Genomic DNA, 21171 nt, shown 5'->3' on the forward strand with positions numbered 1-21171 from the left:
TTCTTAACCTGAAGCAGCACTTTAGCTAATGGGGCCTCCTGCTGCTGCTGTGCTGCCGGAGCACAATTTCTGTTCTCATCCTGAAGCAAAGTTCTTAACCTGAAGCACTATTTCTGGGTTAGCTGAGTCTGTAACCTGAAGCGTATGTAACCTGAAGCGTATGTAACCTGAGGTACCACTGTATGGAATAAAACTTAACAATAGAATAGAATACGGTCAAAGAACAATACTGTACATTGAGTTAAGAAAGACCCAAAGCAAGGTCATAGCTCAGTGGCAGAACATCTGGTTTGCATGCACAATGTCACAGGTCCAATTCCTAGCATCTCCAGAAATATCCAGCCTGCAACTCTGGTGACCCACTGACAGTCAGTGTAGAGAATATTGAGATGAACCAATGGTCTGATTCAGCATAAAGCAGCTTCCTAGTATCCTGACAGCCCCCTAATAGCAACCAATAACACAAAATATTAGAAATATAAGATGGCCAAGTGCCTAGAGGCTAGAGAATCAACTATCACCACAAAGCATGATCCAGAAAAGAATTACGGCAAGACGCTTGATCTTCGGCATTTGTTTGTTTGCATGAAATTAATTCAACAAAACTGTGCCTTTATTATTTTGAGTCTGACTCAAGTTGTGCCTCCTACTCTCCTGCTGAAATATGGGGCTACGGATTTAAATAATCTGCTACCACTATTGCAAGTGCAAACCACATGCACACAGCTTCGTTCCGATGTAAATTAACTACACAAAAGTTTCTGACTGCTAAAATCAATTTTCCTCCCACCTTCAAACATGAAGATTTACCAAGCATATATTTAATTTATATACTTAACAGAAAACAATGACTCATAAGAAGTCCAGAGTAGATCTCATATATATATATTTATAATATTTGTACCTTATCAACCCATTAATAGATTTTGTAATCCTTGCAGAGTTTTTAAAAATTACCTTTTTCGTAACTTGCTTATTTTCCTTGATCAATGTATTTGGAGTCTGCCAACTTATTTTTCGTTCTAATTGTGCAAAAAGAGAAAACCAATTCCCACATGTCTTCTCACATTTTCAAAACATTAACCAGATCTTCTTTTCCCACCTGGTCTCCATATGTGAGAATGGCTAATATTTCAGTCCAGGATGAACGTAGCATCTGACGGAGTTAGTAATTATAATCTGCCAGATCCATGGTATTCAGATTTGTGACCTTTTCCACTTAACAAGCTATCCTTCCTGAGATTTTCCACTGCAAAATAGGAGGCCGAGGACCAAGCATCTCATCTGACTGGTTACTGTTTTCAAAGAGCAACAACTGTGTGTTGTGCTTAAAAGGTGACCATCTGTAATAGTCCCTAACCACCATAGGCATGGCATGAGCATAGCAACCAACAAGCCATGCCTTTAAACATGCCTTTGGTTCCTTTGGAGCATTTGGCAGAACACGGCATCATTGTTTCCTTTATCAGATGTTTTAGACCAGGCGGTAAAAAATAAATAAAAGACAGGATATTGAATCGTTATACCCTTTAAAATCACAATCGCACTTACCTAACTATGGTGTGAACAATCTGTAAAGGAAAGCTGGTCATCACAGTAGTGGGCATGCAGGCCTGGTGACCTTCAGAAAAACCACATTCATCTTGGGCAGTTTTATGCCAGCAAAGTTTAGTGTAAGTTTTCTACAGCAATAAAGATTTATATGATGCCGGCGGCTTGAGATCGCCATAGATTCCGACTCACAAGACAAAGCACATTGAGGGCAGCATCAAAAAGGCTGCATTGCTACCTTATTTCTGGAAATAGGGGTGCAGAAGGACCTATAATGTGCAAAGAGTGTTGTGGAATACATCAGAAAATGGCAAAATGGAGACGAGGCTGCAGAGAGAAGAGTGGGTGGAGAAGAAAAGAAAAGAAAAATAAATGGGGTAATTTGGCTACAGAGATTTAAGGGTAGAGAAAACTGAGTATGAACTTTAGGATAGGGAAAGAGAAAGAAAGCTGTGGAATGGAGAGACCACAGGAAGGGTTAACAGAAAAAGATTATGAGGAACCTGAAATGATGCAAAGAGAGGAAAAGTCTATGGAGTGTAGACAGAAAAGGGGAAGTTAACAGTGAATGTCTGGTTTTGTTTTAAAGAAACATGCTTTTCCTATATTTCGGTTTTTCTGTCTCCTACTTGCAGGCTCCCCTCAAACATTTTATTGTGGGGTCAAAGCCCCCACAACCCCCTAGGAGTTAGCTCCTATATGGTGGGCTGATTAGTTCAGTTAGCATAGGAGAGAAACTTACACCATTTTATTCATTCATTCATTCCCTGCCCATCTGGCTGAGTTTCCCCAGCCACTCTGGGCGGCTTCCAATCGAATGTTAAAAACAATACAGCATTAAATATTAAAAACTTCCCTAAACAAGGCTGCCATCAGATGTCTTTTAAAGATAAGACAGCTGCTTATTTCCTTGACATCTGCTGGGAGGGCATTCCACAGGGCGGGTGCCACTACCGAGAAGGCCCTCTGTCTGGTTCCCTGTAACCTCACTTCTCGCAATGAGGGAACCACCAGAAGGCCCTCGGCGCTGGATCTCAGTGTCCAGGCTGAACGATCCAGGAAAAGGTATCAGGCACTTTGATGTCTGCGCCTCTTATTCTTCTCTGTCCACCCAGGTACACAATCTAATTTCCTATCTGCGTTGTGTCATGCCCCACCAGCATTTTCAGCTTTCCCTAACTGGGAACACAACCCCTCATCCGGGATCCCTTATCACGTGGCCAAGTGGAAGCGGGGTCCTGCTGTCAGTGGGATCATATTGTCAACTGCGGATTTCTCAAGGAGCAGAACAGACCCCTTCACCAGGAAGCAGAGGTAATCTCAGGGTAAAATCAAGACCTATGTTCTAAGCATGGTGCAGGCTGCTTCTGCCTTGAAAACAAATACCATGGAATGCACTGAATGTGTGTTCAAAACCAGTTCTACCAAACTTTTAAATGTGCCCTTATCCTCAAGTGAATGAAAGCTTGGCCTCTGAAGCAGAGCGGTTAATCTGCCCCTTTCAGAAGCCATGTCAGTCTCATAGTTTATTTGTGCTGCTCAGTGTTGTGTGGCGACACCAGCGACTGTCTGTAACATTGTTTGGCCTTCAACATTCTTCACCTGGGCAGGAGGTGTGGAACCACACATAATCTCATGCTTCTCTCAACATTCAGAGCGTGCTTATACCTTACCTACTTAGCTGAACATTTCATATTTGTGATCAATTCTGGCCCACAAAGTCTTCTGCCATGATAAAATGGTTCCATCTTTTAAGGAGTGTGTGTGTGAGAGAACATCACTGCAGTCCAACTAGATCAGGGGTCAGCAAACTTTTTCAGCACTGTCCACTGTCCCTCCGACCTCATATGGGGCTGGACTATATTTTGAAGGGGGGGGGGAATGAATGAATTCCTATGCCTCACAAATAACCCAGAGATGCATTTTAAAGAAAAGGACACATTCTACTCATGTAAAACTATGCTGATTCCCGGACTGTCCGCGGCCCAGATTTAGAAGGCGATTGGGCCGGATTCGGCCCCGGGCCTCAGTTTGCCTACCCATGAACTAGATAATACACACATTGCCACGGGGTATGGAAGATGTAACCTACTACTGCAATACATTAAAAACAAGGCAACTGAGTATCTAAAAGGGAGGTACCTACCTGAAATCTAACTATCCAAGATAAAAGTAACTTGAAGAGTGTTTAGGGCAAGTTTGTATATTACATTATCCACTGGAGTGACACTGGTTTCCTGAGAAATGTATTTCGTGACATATGCCATTTCCTCCCTTGTGATTGCCTCCTTTAAAAAATATGATCGGTAATGCAATAGCCTCGTTTTCAGACTGAATGTCAGGTGTACAGACCTTTTGTGTTAGCATCTGTCAGAACTCTTCCACAACTGCAATCTCTCCTCATGCTCCCTCAAATATAGATTACTTACTGCACCAAACCAGAAACAGCTGTCCATTTAATCAGGCAAACAAATGGGAGTCACCAGGGGGTTCCTTCTAGACCTGATGCCATCGCCTTCTATTGAGAATGTCCACCAAATGTGATCAGCCAATGCGACGAGCCCATGGAAATATGACCCACCCTCACTGTCAGATTCTCCAAACACAAATGTGTGGAATAAAATATGCACTTACTGATGACCTACAAGACCTGAAAAATGAGTGGGGGGGGGAGGCTAGTGACCTGAATACAGTGGTACCCCAGGTTACAGATGCTTCAGGTTACAGACTCCGCTAACCCAGAAATAGTACCTTGGGTTAAGAACTTTGCTTCAGGATGAGAACAGAAATTGTGCAACGGCGGTGTGGCGGCAGTGGGAGGCCCCATTAGCTAAAGTGGTGCTTCAGGTTAAGAACAGTTTCAGGTTAAGAACGGACCTCCAGAACGAATTAAGTTCTTAACCTGAGGTACCACTGTATATACTTCTGCTTCTGTTCACATCAGAATTTTAAAACCAAAGTACAGTGGAACCTCATGTTATGTACTGTCCTCCTTGCGAACGCTGCAGGTTACAAGCTCCGCTAACCTGTAAGCAGATGCCCCATGTTGCAAACTTTGCCCCAGGATGCGAGCGGAAGTCGTGTGCCGGCAGCGCGGCAGCAGCAGATGACATCAGCGAAAGCACGCTTCATGTTACGAGTGGTTTCAGGTTACAAATGGACCTCCAGAACTGATTAAGTTCGTAACTGGAGGTACCACTGTATACATTCCACCCAAGATGTATTCTTGATCTTCTATTGTGTGTACTGACTTTTAGCCTTTCTTTCCTGAAGGCCTATTTCTTAAGTCTAAATCACACAGAACCATAGAGTTGGAAGGGACCCTAAAGACCATCTAGTCCAGGGGTGCCCAAACCTTTTTCAAAGAGGGCCAGATTTGATGAAGTGAACGTGCATGAGGGCTGACCAAAGTTGCTGACCTTTTTTAAGGATTGAAGTTGTTGAGCTTTTTTCTTTTTTCTCAATTTTACCCCGAAGTTGTTGAGCTCTGGGATCAAAGCTGCAACCTTGGTGTTATCAGCACTACCCCTCTAACCAACTCAGCTATCCCGGTCCTCAATGGACCCTAAAAGAAACAATAATGCACAGAATTAAAACAGCACCATGTCTGTTTATAGCAACAAAATGCACAGATGAGAAAAACTGGCTATAGACACATTACATGAGAGGCACACATTGGCTTATGCACACAAAATAATTCTGTATGTTTCCAACTGCAAATTTCTCAGGAAGGGAGAAGAGAGAAATGAGTAGACATTTTCCCCATTTTCAGAAATACATACTGATAGAAACTCCATGTTCAATTAAACATTTAGTGATATGAGGACATGAGTTGGTGTGGAACTCTAAAATATCCTGCATAAGATGATTCCATCTCTAGTTTGAAGATGGACATAGGATGACGGAGGCTATAAGGAACAGAATGTGTGCATTTCATGCTCAGTGTCACCTGATTGGAATAACTGTGGCCACGGATTTATTTATTTCTGGACAAATTAGCTGGTGACAGGGCCATTTCGGGTGGTGGGTGGGAGAGAAAATAAACGGGTGCTTGAGATGAAGTCACTTTAATAACTTGATTGCACAGCTTGATTGTTTGAACGTGCTTTGTGATATTTTAGGGACAATAGTTACACAACCACGATTTTAACTGTTGCTAATTTGCTGCGTTTTGTTAACAGAGGCTCAGCTTTTCTTTGTCTCCATTCCTCCCAGGGCAAGGTATTCGGCTTTTCACACACGTTCGTCAGCCGTTTTACTCCTCCACAAATACAAGACCCTCCTTGCTTTGTTAATGTCTCATTCACTCACTTTCTGCCTACATCACTTTGCTGCCATTCAGCCTCTCCCCTGAGCTCCCTTCAATTTTCCCCACCAACACTCCCAATTATCTCTCTCTGCAACCCACACAGCATCCCCCACACCATCTTCTCCCAGTTTTTCGCTCCGGTTTCTCCATACCCCCCGCCCCCAGAATCCAACCTCAGGGGCAATTCTCTACCAGCCCCTCATAACTTCTCTTCGCCCCATAGATTTTGCCCCCAATCCCGGTTTTTAAAAGAGCGTGTGAGAAGTCCTCGATTGTACTCCCACAGGCACGCTTCCTCACCAACCATCCCTTTTTTCCTGCGCTCCCCCCAGTCCACTTCCCAAGGGTTGCCACCTTTTCCTTGGCGCCTGCTCTGCACCCTTTTAACAGGACAAAATCCAGCAGGGTGCCATTCTCCCTAGTCCTGCGATTGATGGATTTCTGCTTAAACCTCTTGCCAAGGGGGAGGAAAAGGGGGAAAAGAAGGAGTAGCAACCCTGAATTTGCCTTTGATCTTTCACACAACCTCCCCCAACCCCTCACTAGACACACAGCTCTCTTCTCCAGACCACCTGTTTTAAGGTCTCTGTTCCTCTCTGCCTCATATTTTGGTGTCAACCCACCTGCAAAAACCCCTCACGTCCAAGCTTTTAAAAAGGCAAGCAAGACCCATCACCATCATCGCCTGTGCGCTGCTCTTTAGGGTGAGCAAGACTCTCACTTCCTGGCTCCTCCAGACGTGTCCCCCCCCCCCAAGTTACTGAAGGCTCTTTCTTTCTTTCTTTCTTTCTTTCTTTCTTTCTTTCTTTCTTTCTTTCTTTCTCTCTCTCTCTCTCTCTCTCTCTCTCTCTCTCTCTCTCTTTCTCGGGCACCCTCCTCCCGACCCTGCCGCACTTCCTCAGCGCGGAGAACCACAGAATTGTAGTCAGACGGGATCCCCAAAGGTCCTTTAGTCCAACCCCCCTGCGATGCAGCAATCTCCACTGAAGCATCCGTGGTAGAAGTCCCCTCTCGGGCTCTCCCACGTCCCGCCACGCGTCCATCCACCGCCACCGGCCGCTCCACGGCTCCTCCCGCAGGGCCAGAAATGCTTCGAGGGCGCAGCGGGGCCATCCCTCTCCCTACCCTTTCCCCACCCGCCCCGTAGTAAGCAAACCGGGGCTGGGACGCGCATGGCCCCCGGGGTCGGTCCTCCTGCAACCCCTTTCCCACCCACTCGCGTTCAGTTCCCTCCGAGCCGCAGCAGGACTCCGGAGCTGCTGGACGAGGAGCTCGGCGCAAGCGGGTGGAAGTCCCGGGGAGCAGCTCCGTCGCCTCCGCTCCCCTCTCTCCTACTGCCGGAGCGGAGCCGCGGCCCCGGAGCCCCAGGCGCTCCCGGCCCCGCCCCCCGGCGCTCATTGGTCCGAGGAGGCCCCCGTGGGCGGAGACTGGCGAGCCGGTATTAAAAATCACATGGGCAGCGCTCAAAAGAGAGGCAGTAGCTTATTCCGTTGTATCACTTGCCAGCGGCAGGCTGAGGCTAGTGAGAGCTTGGGGATGGTTTTCCTTTTTTGCTCACCTCTGGATCTAACACCCTTTTTAACAATATAATTTTGGCCTAGCTTAAAATCCACCGACAGGTAAGGAAGCCTTTCTCTTTCTCTCTCTTTTTTGACCTTCGGGAAGCGGGGTGGCTTGGAACCTCTCAATGGAGAGGAATATTGCGAACTGTTGCTCTTTTGAGTCAGAATGTATCCCTATAGCCCCCACAGATCAATAGGCTTGAGGGTCTTGAAAGAAAGAATTAAGAAATGGTTTGTTGCTTGCTTGCAGCAGGGAGATTTCCCCGGAGGTCCAAAAATGGAAACATTTTATAAATTTGCTTTCCGGTACCAGATTCAGTAGCTGCTGAAATTGTTGCAGGTAGATTTGTCTGCGATTGCTGGCGGTTCTTCTGTGCTCTTAACTTTCACTGCATCTAGTTGCTTTTGCAATGGACTGTTTTGGATGGAGTTTAGCAAAAAAAAAAAAAAAAAATAAATGCTGCCAGCTCTGCTGAGCTCTGGATTATTTTTGCTATTTCCTTTTTTTGCCTCTGGTTTGCAACTATGCTGTGACTCAGGAATAGGTCACAGCATCAAGACCTCTTAGGTCCTCCTGAAGCTCTGAAACATATTTCAAAAGAGCCTAAAATACCACATGTCGACCTTTTCCAAAGATGTTCCGAAGCAACTTGTGGATTGTTTGTACCCCACCCCTCTTATTTTATTATATATTTTAAAATAAAAAATATAGTATTATTCCATGCCAAAAGCAGGCATCGAAAGAAAAGATCAGCATGTCTTGCGTTTGGGGAGAGATTGCATCACGTTAGTTTGATTCATCAGGGCTCCCCCCCCCCCCGGTTAAAATATAAGAAATAAAGAGCAAATCATTTTGGCTCTGCTGTAGCCTGTTACAGACGTTGCCATCTGAAAATAGTTTGTGTTGTAGCAGGAATGTTTAGAGCTTGAAGCAGCTTCTGCAGCTGAAAAAACTATTGTGAGGAAAACCTCTTCCTTATCACTCTTCTCTCCCCTCCCTGTATTTCCGCTTCCCAGATTCTTTCGTTCTCTCACTGTGCATAATTTCTATATTCTGCCCCTTACCTTTTTTTCTGTACTTCTTTCTTTTTCCATCTTAAGCAGCTTGCCAAAGACACCCCCCCCCTTCTTGGTGATGACTCTGGTCATTTGTTGTTACTTTGTCATCATCTAGAAATATCTTGCCATCTTCTCCACACAAGCAGGATCCGGGATCAAAAGCCTCTCATCCTTCCCCCTTTCCCCTCACACACTTCTACAAACTTTCTTCTTGTTGTTGGCATTGTTGTTTAAAACCACCCTCATTGTTTTGGTCCTCCGTTGCAGTGAGGTATTGGAGGGGCAGTCCTGTGCATTGTTGTGCCTTAACAATTAAAAATTAAGCTGAGAATATTAATAGACTGCCAGTAAGGGGAAGGCAGAATAGACTCCTGAACCGCTTGAAGAGGAGGGCATTGCTCTGATTATTGATTTGAGCTCTAGCTCACAGCCATTCTGTTTACTCAGGGCACAGGAAGGTAGTAGTTAGGTTCACTTAGCAACATGTGCCTTGAACAGCCTCAGCAGAGGTGTGCAGCGACAACTGGGGAATAACTGCTGCTTGCTCATTAACTATTTCTCTCCCCCTGTTCACTCAACCCTGAGCAGCCTGAGAGTGCTGATTTTTTTTTCTTTTTAAGAATGCTTCTCACCTCTTTCATTACAGCAATTTTCAAACAAGCATGAGTGTGTTTAAATTCAGAAGGCTGCTTGTGCTCCAAAGCTTCCTCCCAGACGCAGTTCCTAGACACAGTTTGCTCAGATTCAGAGCCCATTATTTGGGGTGGAAGTGGGGGGGGGGAATCCCCCGACTCTCTCCATCTGTCAACACATACATGCAGAACACATCTACAGAGGCAGTGGGGAGTAAACGTAATGCGTTGAACTTATTTATGGGGTATGTTCAGGTTGCATGAGGCTAGCTCAATACAGTGGTGCCTCGGGTTACAGACGCTTCAGGTTACGGAATGCTTCAGGTTACAGACTCCGCTAACCCAGAAACTGTGCCTCGGGTTAAGAACTTTGCTCAGGATGAGAACAGAAATCGTGCAGTGGTGGCAGCGGGAGGCCCCTTTAGCTAAAGTGGTACCTCAGGTTAAGAACAGTTTCAGGTTAAGAACGAATTAAGTTCTTAACCCGAGGTACCACTGTATACAGCAGTGGTTTAATAACCTTAGCAGTGGCATTGGAATTGAAGCTTCATTCTGAAAGATGCTGTTCCCAATTCTGTTTAGGGTTTTGAAGGAGCCAGCTCTGGAGTTTCTCTAGCATGTGGGTTCGTAGTCAGCTTACTCCCCTCCTCCCTCTTTTCTTCAAGTAGAGTGTGGGAAGACTGCTGGTAGGCAGGAGAAGTAGCAACAGCTTGGAAGGGGAGAAAAGCCTGCAGACTTTTACCCACTTTTCAGTACTGTGAACTTGTTGTATAGGAACAGAGCAGGTGTTGGTAACATGGGTTTGGTAAATTGTGGCTGGGAGAAGAAAGTGCACCGTCAGAAATGGTGTTGGGCATTCTCTTCAGATAGTGAGTGGTGTCTTCATTTCCAAAGGAAGGTGTGTGTGTGTGTGTGTGTGTGTGTGTGTGTTGGACAGCTGAACGGGAGGGAGAGTTCAGAATTTTCTGAGACTTTGGCACTACCCTTTTAATGCTGGGGCTATATGCTCATAAAGCATTCCACAGGGCCTGATCCCTGTCCTGTCCAAATTCTACATCTGTGCTGTAGGTCTGCTGCTGCTGTATCAGTTCTGTTGTCTCTGTGGCTCCCACAAAATTCATGTGTGCGTTAGATGCTTGCACCATTCTTCTAAACATCCCCAGAACCTGATCCTGCTTGGATAAATAGCAGGAATTTTGCCATTCACTTTGTGGACATTAGATTTCTGCAACTACTAATGTGCCATTGTCAACCTTGTCTAGAGATTCATCGTGAAGGTTAACCTGTCCCTCTGCCTGCTCCCTGTTTGTATCCTAGTTACAGTGGGAGCAGTAGTGGGCAATTTGTGTTGTTAAAAGAGAGGGTGGTTATCCTATAAAGGCTGTAATAAGTGTTGTGTGTGGTATGCCAAAGTTTTGTTGCATGATGAACTTCTAGTCTATAAACATTTGAAAGAGTTATAACCCCAGGCTCTTTAAGAATTATTTTAGCCAACCTGCACATAAGGGGTTTGCTTCCAGAGGCAGAGTGCCCGTAGTGGTGGAACTCTATTAGCTAATAATACCATGCAAATGTACAACATATGGAACAATTACTATTGCTGGTAGTGGAAATCTGCCAGTAATAGGTACTTGGTCTATTTCTAGGGTTCTAATTTGAGCAGGCATTTCATAGGAAGCTGGTATTACGTTGGAGTGATGCTTGGAATTTGATCAAATGGCCAAAGGTCAAGGTAGTTTTCCAAAGTCTCATGTAGACCTTCTTTCGGTCTCTCTCTCTCCCCTCCCTTAAACTGGCTTGTTTTCCTCCTTTAAATCTGAGAAAAAGATCAGCCCAAACAGCATGCCTACAAATGTAATTTGAACATCGGCATGCAGCATGATGACAATAATAGGATGTGGTTTCTGACATGGAATAATCTGCAGACCAACGAAGCTATCTTTCAGTTAACTGTTCTTGTTTGTGTATAAACAGAAATCTGATTCTTTCTTAAACTGATATTCTAGACTACGTTTATACATCAACAGTAAAATAGTGCAAATTGAACACTGAAAGTAGTTTTGCCTAAGGGGTTAGATATTGGCTGAGCTATTGTTTAAATAAAAAACAAAGCATTAGTTGCTGGAAAAATTGAACTTTTGCCTTGCAAACGAATGATCAGACAGGTATAAATTAACTAGAAAACTAGTGCACATTTGAATAACCCTTGATTGTTGAAAGCTGCCAAAATACGTAGCATAATAATAAGTTTGTCTAATTTCAAGAAGATGTCACCCATTACATACTGCATTCAGTACCCAGGGACAGACCTATCCTACATCCAGCCTAGACTTTCCATCTGTAATTATTATGGGAAGATCTGCTTTCTGTTATCTAGGAAAGTACCTAACATATAAGGTTACCTTATGCAGCTGTGACCTGGAGAATTAGACAAAAGTTTATACTGTATAGCATCATCTGGAACCATGCTTTGAGAGTCACTTGACCTATGAAAATTCTTCTATATTTGAATTGCTATTCTAGACTTTTAAGTGTTATTTGATGTTTGTTTGAGTTTGAAATTTTGCTGTGGGATGACCTGTGGTTTTGACCCACTGAGGATGCGCATCAAATTTTGTATGACGCAAAGCAAGTGCTCCTCCTCATTTTAAGAGTAAAATGTCAGCAAGACTACTGTTGTGTCACCTGCTGCATCTTAAATTGATCTTATGAGGAGTCATGAAAAGAAATGGAAACATCTCTACAGTTATAGTCCTAACCATTAGGGAGTAAGTCTGCAATCCTAGACCTACTTACCTGATCCCCATTTAATGTTTTACTTCTGAGTAAACATTTTTAGGCTTCTGAATCCAGTGACCCATACTTCTGACTGAATATGCTTGAGGTGGTTAAGTCTTCGTGGCTGCAGTCTTATGCACATGTGCCTTACAGCAAGCCTCTTTTCAAATAAACAAGCAGCATTCTGGGTTAGATTTTTTAAAAAAACAAACCCCAGTAATAAACAAACACATAGGGACATGAGCCAGTCCTGATTATACAGCAGCTCCTTCACATAGCAAATTCACGAAGTTCCAACCTCGCTGTTCAGGCAGTTGAGCTGCAGAAATTTGGATGGCAGCAAAATGGATGGATGCAACAAAAGAGATCTAGACAAGGAAGCAGGCTTTGAAATACATAGGCAGATTAGCATCCGATTGGCTGCGTGGGATAAGAACATGCATCATCATAGACATGACTAGTTGGGAATGAGTTGAGCAGGATCAGGGCCATTGTTTCACTACTATAGTAAATGCCCTTGTAACTTGCATACATGTTGAATGTTGGTCTGTATATTTTGGTTCAGCCATATTTTGGTTTAGGCCCCAACCTGTGGTTGCTTAATTTATTAGTTAAAACAAAACAAAACAAAACACAAGCAACATACTGATCCCCCGCAATAAAGGTGAACCTGGATCTCACTCACAGTTCCATGAGGTTCGTTTCTGTATATTTGCTCTACTACCAAAACACACATCTTGAAACAATCACTATGTCAATGTCCAGCATCAAGCTGCTTTAGATTCACTAGCAACATATGGCTTTGTGGACTGAATTCTGAAAAAAGGTGAAAACAAAATTCAGTGCTTAGCTTCCAATCAACTTTCATTTAATAAGAGGAGGGATGTCAAATACTGCAAAAGGGTAAACTTGGATTGGATACAAATGCATTATAGAAATATCGAGTTGGAAGGGACCTCAAGGGTCAGATAGGCCCTGCAATGCACACAGTTCCCCATCCAATATTGGAACCATACCGGACCCTGCTTAGTTTTGCAAATGTGCGAGCAGGTTTATTGCTGCACCACTATCTTATGTTAAAACTGGTATAAATCACATCAAGGATTCTCAGATCTAGGAATCTCAAAATGGATGGCTTAAAACTAATCAGCAAGATACCAGGCTATTGGCAATTCATACTGGTGGCAGTGTAATACTAGAGTTTAAACTTTATACTCTTAAGAAAGGTTTTATGCAGCCAGAGACCAGAATTGGACAAGTGAGCCCCAATAGCAAAAAGCTGGACAGTTTAAGGAGTGTTACCTTGTTTCGTTATTTTTGCAGAGTGACTAAATGAGACACTCCCTGACCTTGGCAAAAATGTGTTTCTGGTCATTGCATACTGTGTTAGATTAAATTCATTATACCATCTTTGGCTGAAGTTGTCATCCTGTATCGGCCAAATCTCCTGGGATCGCTCAGTCGGTAGAGCATGAGCCTCATAATCTCATGTTGGGCAAAACATTCCTTCGTTGCAGGGGGTTGGACTAGATGACCCTCATGGTACCTTCCTATGCTATGATTCTGTATATAAAAACTCGAGCTATTAGATGATGCTTTCTTTTAAGATTAGCTGTGTGATTTCCTGCGGCTATCCTGAGTTGCTACAGAACAAGATGAGGTGCCTCTGGAATGAACGAAGCTGGGAGTGGGATCCGTACAAGATCACGTGGGGACAGAAAAATAGAAATGCGATCCCAACAGTTGCTGACACAACTTTCTCTCTCTCTTTTATGACAGGCCATGTCTCCTTGTGGCAGATGATTGGCTGCTAAGTTGGCCGCGACGATCGGAAGGTTCCTTGGCGCAGTCAAGGTCTGACAGAGGCCCCGGCTTCTCTCTCTTTTTCCTCTGAGTGTGTTCCCCGAGAGCATTCAAAACTGTTTCTCCAAAGGGTTCTGCAGAAACTCAGACTGTTTTCTAAAGCAGAAGCACCACAGTCCACAGCGGAAGCGATGGGCAGCGTGCGAACCAACCGCTACAGCATAGTTTCCTCGGAAGAGGACGGCATGAAGCTGGCCACCATGGCTGTTGCCAATGGCTTTGGGAATGGCAAGAGCAAGGTACACACCAGGCAGCAGTGCCGGAGCCGGTTCGTCAAGAAAGATGGCCACTGCAATGTTCAGTTCATAAACGTGGGAGAGAAAGGACAGCGGTACCTAGCAGACATCTTTACCACCTGCGTAGACATCCGCTGGAGGTGGATGTTGCTCATCTTCTGCCTGGCTTTCATCCTCTCCTGGCTGTTTTTTGGTTGTGTGTTTTGGTTGATTGCCTTACTGCACGGGGACCTCGATAAAAAGGAAGGACTCTGTGTCTCTGAAGTTCGCAGCTTCACTGCGGCCTTCCTTTTCTCCATTGAAACGCAGACGACGATTGGCTACGGCTTTAGGTGTGTCACGGACGAGTGCCCCATCGCAGTCTTTATGGTGGTTTTCCAGTCGATAGTCGGCTGCATCATTGATGCCTTCATCATTGGTGCTGTGATGGCTAAGATGGCCAAGCCGAAGAAGAGGAACGAAACTCTCATCTTCAGCGACAATGCGGTGATAGCTATGAGGGATGGAAAGCTGTGCTTGATGTGGCGGGTTGGGAATTTACGCAAAAGCCACTTGGTGGAAGCTCATGTCAGAGCCCAGCTCCTCAAATCCCGAATCACCACTGAAGGAGAATACATCCCTCTAGACCAAATCGACATCAATGTCGGGTTTGACAGCGGGATAGACCGCATATTTTTGGTGTCGCCTATTACAATTGTCCACGAAATAGATGAAGAGAGCCCATTGTATGACTTAAGTAAGCAAGATATGGACAACACAGACTTTGAAATTGTAGTAATATTAGAAGGCATGGTGGAAGCTACTGCCATGACTACCCAGTGCCGTAGCTCCTATCTGGCAAACGAAATCCTCTGGGGCCACCGTTATGAGCCTGTACTGTTTGAAGAGAAGAACTACTACAAAGTGGATTATTCTAGGTTCCACAAAACATACGAAGTGCCGAATACACCCCTCTGTAGTGCCAGAGACTTAGCGGAAAAGAAATATATCCTCTCTAATGCAAACTCATTTTGCTACGAGAACGAAGTAGCCCTCACGGGCAAAGAGGAAGAAGATAGTGACAATGGAGTGCCCGAGAGCACGAGTACAGACACACAGCCAGAGATGGAGCCCCACAGCCAAGCTGGTGTCCCCCTAGAGCCTAGGCCTTTAAGGCGGGAATCTGAAATATGACTGATGGAAATGTTTTCCACTCTGGTTAAAATATATCTGTCAATAACGGGCAGGCTACACGCAGGAGTGGCCGCAAACAGTTTTTCAGATGACGGTACTGTCAAACAGAGATAGGCATGCAGGCCAAAAAGTCCTGCTAGGCTGGTTTTCAAAACGCTGTCTTCATGGGAGGTACAGCAAAAGTGTGAATTGGAACATGAAGCACTATGTCTGTGCGTGACTAGAAAGCACATATATGTTGTAGAATAAATTATGTATATATATTTTTTACAAAACTTGAACTTGCAGGCAAGCTTTGGTTGAGTGGTATTGTTTGTCGTCTATTTTTCTCTCTCTGTCTCCCAAAATGCTTCTTTCTTGGGAACAAGAATGTTTTAAATGGCATAACAAAGGCAAGAGACGGCCTTACTATTTTTTTAATGTTGCTGCTAACTACATGAACACAAATTGTAATTATTTTTTGTCGCAGTGTAGTATTTGTTTTTTTCTTTTATATATCCTTTTTCTAAAACAACAACAACAACAAAAACGGAAAAGGGGGAAATTCTCAGTGTTGAACTTGTTAGTTTCAAAGCTCTCTGTCAGTCAAAGTGACTGGTGATGCTAGGGAATCTGAACTTTTGATGAGGCCAGTAGATTGGTGGCTAGAATCAATTTCTCTTCGTACTATCCAGTTACATAAGAAGTATTATGTAACACAATGCCATGCAGTAGCCTACAGCAAGATATATATTTTTTAATTTGTGTTTGGGAATGGAATGGGAGTCACCCCCCCCAAAAAAAAAAATCCAAAATGTGTTTTGATTTCAAAGTTACCTAAGTGAATACCAAAGAGAAAAAAATGCACACATTTGCACAGCTTTTTACTTAAACAGAGCAGGTTGCTTTCAGACCATCTTTCTTCCCCAAAGGTCCTTACGCATGTAGTAAATTTTTTTCTTCTAAAAATGCACCTTATTCTAAATCAAAAGACTCCTTTTTTTGCCCCATCCTTTTCTGGGCAAATAAACTTCTGATCTTAAAGAGGAGGAGGAGAAACTGAGTGAAAGGGAGCAGACATATGTCATTTCCTGTTTGCAAAACAGCAAGACTGTGGCAGAAAGTCAGCTGGGAAGTCATGCATTCCAGACCAGTTTTTAGAACACAGAACCCTGTTAGAAGTGGAGCAGGATTTTGCAGGGACTGCAATCCTAGAGGCAGATGGGGGAAAGCCCTACCGAACTCAGTATGTCTTACTTCTGAGTGGACATGTATAGGATTGTATTGTGAGCCATCAAACGGAACCAAGGCCATAGTTACGCTCCGTTTGACATTTAATCCAGCTTTGTTACACGTTGGCAAAACCATCGTTTCAGCCATAGAGATAGACTTCACCATACGTAATAGGCTGCCATGAACAAAGCAACAGGCTTCTCCCCAGGAGATAGGAAACTGATGTGGAATAATCTGATGCAAGGAAATCAGTGGTTTTGTTTTCGATGGGACAGCTTCTCCTTGCCAGGGTGATGGGGGGGGGGGGGGGAAGCATGCTAAAATTTTTCTACATTGTTTGTCAGGGGGTGGGGGTGGGCAGGTGAGTTTGAAGGGAACAATACTGTAAAAGAGTTCCCTCTTTTTGTTTTCCAACGACTTGAGAAAGCCACGATGGGATGATCGACAGACATAGCAATATATCTTCACCGAAATCTTTAAACAGCTATTGCGACCGACTGCTGAACCGTGGCTTTAATGGCATTTTGGGGCCCCTTGCCAAGAATGCTTTAAAAATTCTCCCTGCCTCGTAAGATCAAGTGTACCATTTCAGTGGCACCCATAGGTTATAGACGTACGAGCCCTACCAGCAGGTGGAAGAAGAAGGTGATAACTGAGGGAATAAACCTTAAATTCTTTTACAGTATTGGATCTCCCTGTATGCCATTAAAAAATAGCTTGTTCTGGGTCTAATGCTGTTCCTAATAATCATCTGCGAAGCTTTCCGGGCCACAGTTGCCATGTCAGAAGGAGACAAATTGTGGCATTTCCCAGTTAGAATGAACTTTGCAGACTTGATGGGTCCGAAACTGCAGAAATTGGAGGTGGTGTTATATAGGCAGGTTTGTTTGTTTTCCCTCTTAAGTCAGATATTGTTTATGTACCATGTACTGAGGCTGATTCTGAAGAGTGAAAAAAGGAGGTGGGGGGGGGGCATAGAACTAAATATGCATGGCAACCTGACTGGAGTCTCTGGGTCAGGGAAACAATGAAAGCAATTGAACATGACTCGTGCTGCTATTGTGATATATTTTGCAAAGGAAAATAAAGAGCAAACCAAAGAGTATTTAGTGACATGTCAAACAAAGAAGGGAGGAAACTACTCCAAAATGCACAAAGTTCCCACTTGCAAGACTTGAGACATTAAAGGGAAAGGTGGGTTGAGAAAGTGTTGAATATATTTGTTTTAAAAACAAACACACAGAGAAAGGGATTTTTTTCTTTTTTAAAAAAAAACAAATCTAATATTTCTTTTCTTTTCCTGGTGCAGAGTTGGTTTTTCTTTTCCTGAGAAGCAGGGTTTTGTGTTTTCAGAATTTTTTTAAACGAAAATGTACATTTTTTAAAATAAAGTTTATCAAGTATTTTCATATTTAAAGCCAAATGTAAATAGAGAAGTCCATTGAAAAAGAAAAATGATAGGAGAACAGGCCAAGATGGCATCAGTTAGAACCTATGATGCTACAGGTTAGCGTGGTTTTTAGCAAATAATTGCAAGCCTTATGGGATTTCTAATGCTATGAGTTATTTTTTGTTATTTATTTAGGCATGGATGTTTAACTTGATTGTGTTTGTCCTTGCTATTGGCTTTTTCCTTTCCTTTTTACTTGCATTCAGATCGCTACAGACTTGATGAGAGTGGTTAATCTATTGCACTCTTTGTCGGGGGTATGTTTCTCTTCCTCAAATAACCCTTTGTCTTTACCTGTTTGCTTCTGCATGTGAAAAAAAACACGCTAAAACGAAACCTTCCTTTATGTATATATCATGGTACCTACTGGCCCTTAATTGTCCTCATGATGTTCTTTTTTAACAAACAAACAAACAAACAAACAAACAAGCTCAACATGCCTTGGGAGGCTTAGCCTTAGGTTCCATGACCATTGTGAAGCTATCGAAAGATTATTTTTGAAGCAGCTGATCACAAGGGACAATTGTGCAAAGTGTTGAGCAAGTATAGATTTGTGGTGCAATCGCTCGCCACTTACACCGATGGGAAATTTCCCCACTGACGTCACTGGAATGTAGACTGCATGCAGACCTGAGTCCTCAAGCCACAAATAAGAGCTTTGAGACAAGCAGTAATTTTCCTTTTCCCTAGAAATACTTGAATGGGGGTGGGGGCTTCTCTTGTATGTAACTAACAGTGCAATCCTGGGCAGGTCTACTACTCAGAAGTAAGTTCCATTGCTTCAACGGGGACTTACTCCCAAGGAAGTGGGCACACAGTATAGGGTTGCAGCCTTATTATCTCGCTCATGCAACAAAGGCTATGGTTTGCTATTGTTTCTCAACCGTGGCCTGGTGTGCAAGGTTTTAAAATGAATAAAAATGTGTGTATTCTTTGGGTACATGGTTCGGTCACAGATTCACGCCCCTCCTTCATAACTATTCATTCTATTGCTCATGCATTTGGCAAAGACAAAGGGTTCTGAATCTGATATTTTTGCTCTCTTATTTTTGCTCTCCTTTTATTTGTTGGGGTGGGGTTGCAAAGTAAAAGCCGATAAGTACTGTAATGTCTTCTTTTTCTAAAAAAAAACAAAAAACAAAAAACAAAAACCTGGCTGCTGTTGTTGATCATTTTTTAAGGTAGGAGAGTGCTGTGCAGTTGCCACCCCACAGGCAACTGGAGAGACCTCTCTCTTCTCGTAAATGGATTTTCTGTCCTGCAGCTGTTTGTAAGGTGAACAAAACCAACAGGCATTTGACAATCGTTCTCCTTTACTTATTTTCCTGTTTGCAGCCTTTTGTATCAAAGTCTTCCTAATGTACTGCACAAATCATGGACTGTACAAATTTTTTATATATATATTATGTCTTATTTTATTATTTCTTAAAAAAAATAAAAAATAAAAGTATTCTTGCATATTTGACGCTGAATCTCTTTACAAGCAGCAACACAGCAGCTTGATTGCATAAGCATGCTCTGCCCGTCTGAGTGCAATGTGCAGCTAGCTACCCTCTTTTTGGATGTGTCCCAATCGCTGTAGCAGATTCTCAGCCTGTACGAGATTATGCATTCTAAGCCTGTATGGGATAATGAACAGGCCCCATCTCATTTATGACAACACGAACAGTGGGAATCTAGATCACACCATTTGAGGCAGGGGGTAGCTTGTGCCACAAAATTAATTTACTCCTTATTTCTCTAGTAAGTGTCACTGTCAGGCCTTCACAAGTGTGTGTGTGTGTGTGTGTGTGTGTGTGTACAATGGTACCTCAGGTTACAAACTTAATTCGTTCCGGAGGTCCGTTCTTAACCTGAAACCATTCTTAATCTGAGGTACTACTTTAGCTAATGGGGCCTCCTGCTGCCACCGGTGCACAATTTTTGTTCTCATCCTGAGGTAAAGTTCTTAACCCAAGGTACTACTTCCAAATTAGCGGAGTCTGTAACCCAAAGTGTTTGTAACCCGAGGTGTTTGTAACCCGAGGTACCACTGTGTACACACACACACACACACACACACACACACACACACACAAGATAAAACTATGTGGCCTTAGTGTCTTTTAAAAAGTGGGCTCCTTTATAGTTGAAGCTTCGCTGTGTTTGTGAATAAAAACCTTATTCAACTTTGCATATTAAATGTTCAGAAGTCTGATTGAAACCTGATGGGTGGTATCCAATTTTTACCATATGCTGAGTAGGGCCATTGAAACTGATAGGCTCAAATTAATCCCACTGATTTCAATGGGTCTACTACTCTGAGTTTCCCTTAGCTGAACACCAACCTATCCTACTAGTGGTCTGCCTCTTCCTCTCCAGTGCAGGGAACATTTTATATAGATAACATTTCAGAGTTGCAACCCTTCCCTCTGCTGATGCTACACTAATGAAACATTATGCCCTCTCCCATTGGCTACTACCATGAGCTGCAATTCCTCTTCCCAACAGATAGGATGCTGCCTCTTCTTCTAACATGATGCTCTTTCACTCTGAAAACGCCACAACTGGCAGATCATAGAACTGTAGAGTTGGCAGGGACCCTAAGAATTATCTAGTCCAACCTCCTGCAATGCGGAAATATTCACCTGTCCCATATAGCAGAGGTTTTCAACCATTCTGAGTCCATGGCTCTTGTCTTGACCAACTACATTCTTTCTGTGGCACCCCTGTGAAGCTCAGGAGCCCAGTTATGACACCCCTTGCCTGCGGAGCTGGCAGCCTCTCACCCTTTTTCGAACACCCTCCCTTCTGGAGTGTTCCCTCAGCCCTCTTCTCCTCTTTCCTTGGGGATCTTCTGGGCAGCTGTTGCCACCACCGCTGGTCTCTTAGCTGCCCCAAAGAGAAGTGCCTCCTCACAGGGGCCTGGAACCAATCCTGTCCATTCCCAACAGCAAGGGCTGGCAGACTTGCTTGCTTACTCCAAGGCTGCTTCAGCTCCTGACAACCAGTACCCCCTGAGCAGTCCCATTCACCTGGGGAACATGTAGCTAAGCTGCTTCAACAAACAGCTGTGAAAGCCTTTGGGAGGCAGAGACATGAGAGGGCATCAGAGGAGGGAGGGAAGGAAAGAGGGACAGAGGCCAGTATTGCCCATGGCACCCCTGACCATCATTTAAGGCACCCCAGGGTGCCATGGCACACTGCTTGAAAACCACTGCCATACAAGGATCAAACCAGCAACGTTGTCATTATCAACTCCATGCCCCAACCAACTGATGATTCCAAGGCATAGGGCAGTTACCTGTAGGAGCTGTTCGCATGCAATCCTATTCAATTCTCACCTGCCCATCCACACTTTCAATAT

General features: G+C 43.8%; 1 protein-coding gene and 1 long non-coding RNA gene across 2 annotated transcripts; one reads left to right on the forward strand and one right to left on the reverse strand.

Moving 5' to 3' along the window:
- Nucleotides 1–4132: 4132 nt before the first annotated feature.
- Nucleotides 4133–7183, reverse strand: LOC310839339. Its single transcript, XR_014561451.1, has 3 exons — nt 7077–7183; nt 4971–5116; nt 4133–4201 (listed from the first exon to the last, which is right to left on the reverse strand). It is a non-coding gene; the product is annotated as an uncharacterized lncRNA (long non-coding RNA).
- A 141-nt stretch (nt 7184–7324) lies between these two features.
- On the forward strand, nt 7325–19285 carry KCNJ2 (potassium inwardly rectifying channel subfamily J member 2). The gene is made up of 2 exons (XM_083727677.1): nt 7325–7479; nt 13671–19285. The coding sequence occupies exon 2, from the start codon at nt 13886–13888 to the stop codon at nt 15161–15163; it is 1278 nt and encodes a 425-aa protein (XP_083583803.1). The 5' UTR covers nt 7325–7479; nt 13671–13885; the 3' UTR covers nt 15164–19285.
- The last annotated feature ends 1886 nt before the right edge of the window (nt 19286–21171 follow it).

Source organism: Podarcis gaigeae (genome assembly GCF_964106915.1).
Source record: "Podarcis gaigeae genome assembly, chromosome: 2".
In the NCBI taxonomy this organism is placed as follows: Eukaryota; Metazoa; Chordata; class Lepidosauria; order Squamata; family Lacertidae; genus Podarcis; species Podarcis gaigeae.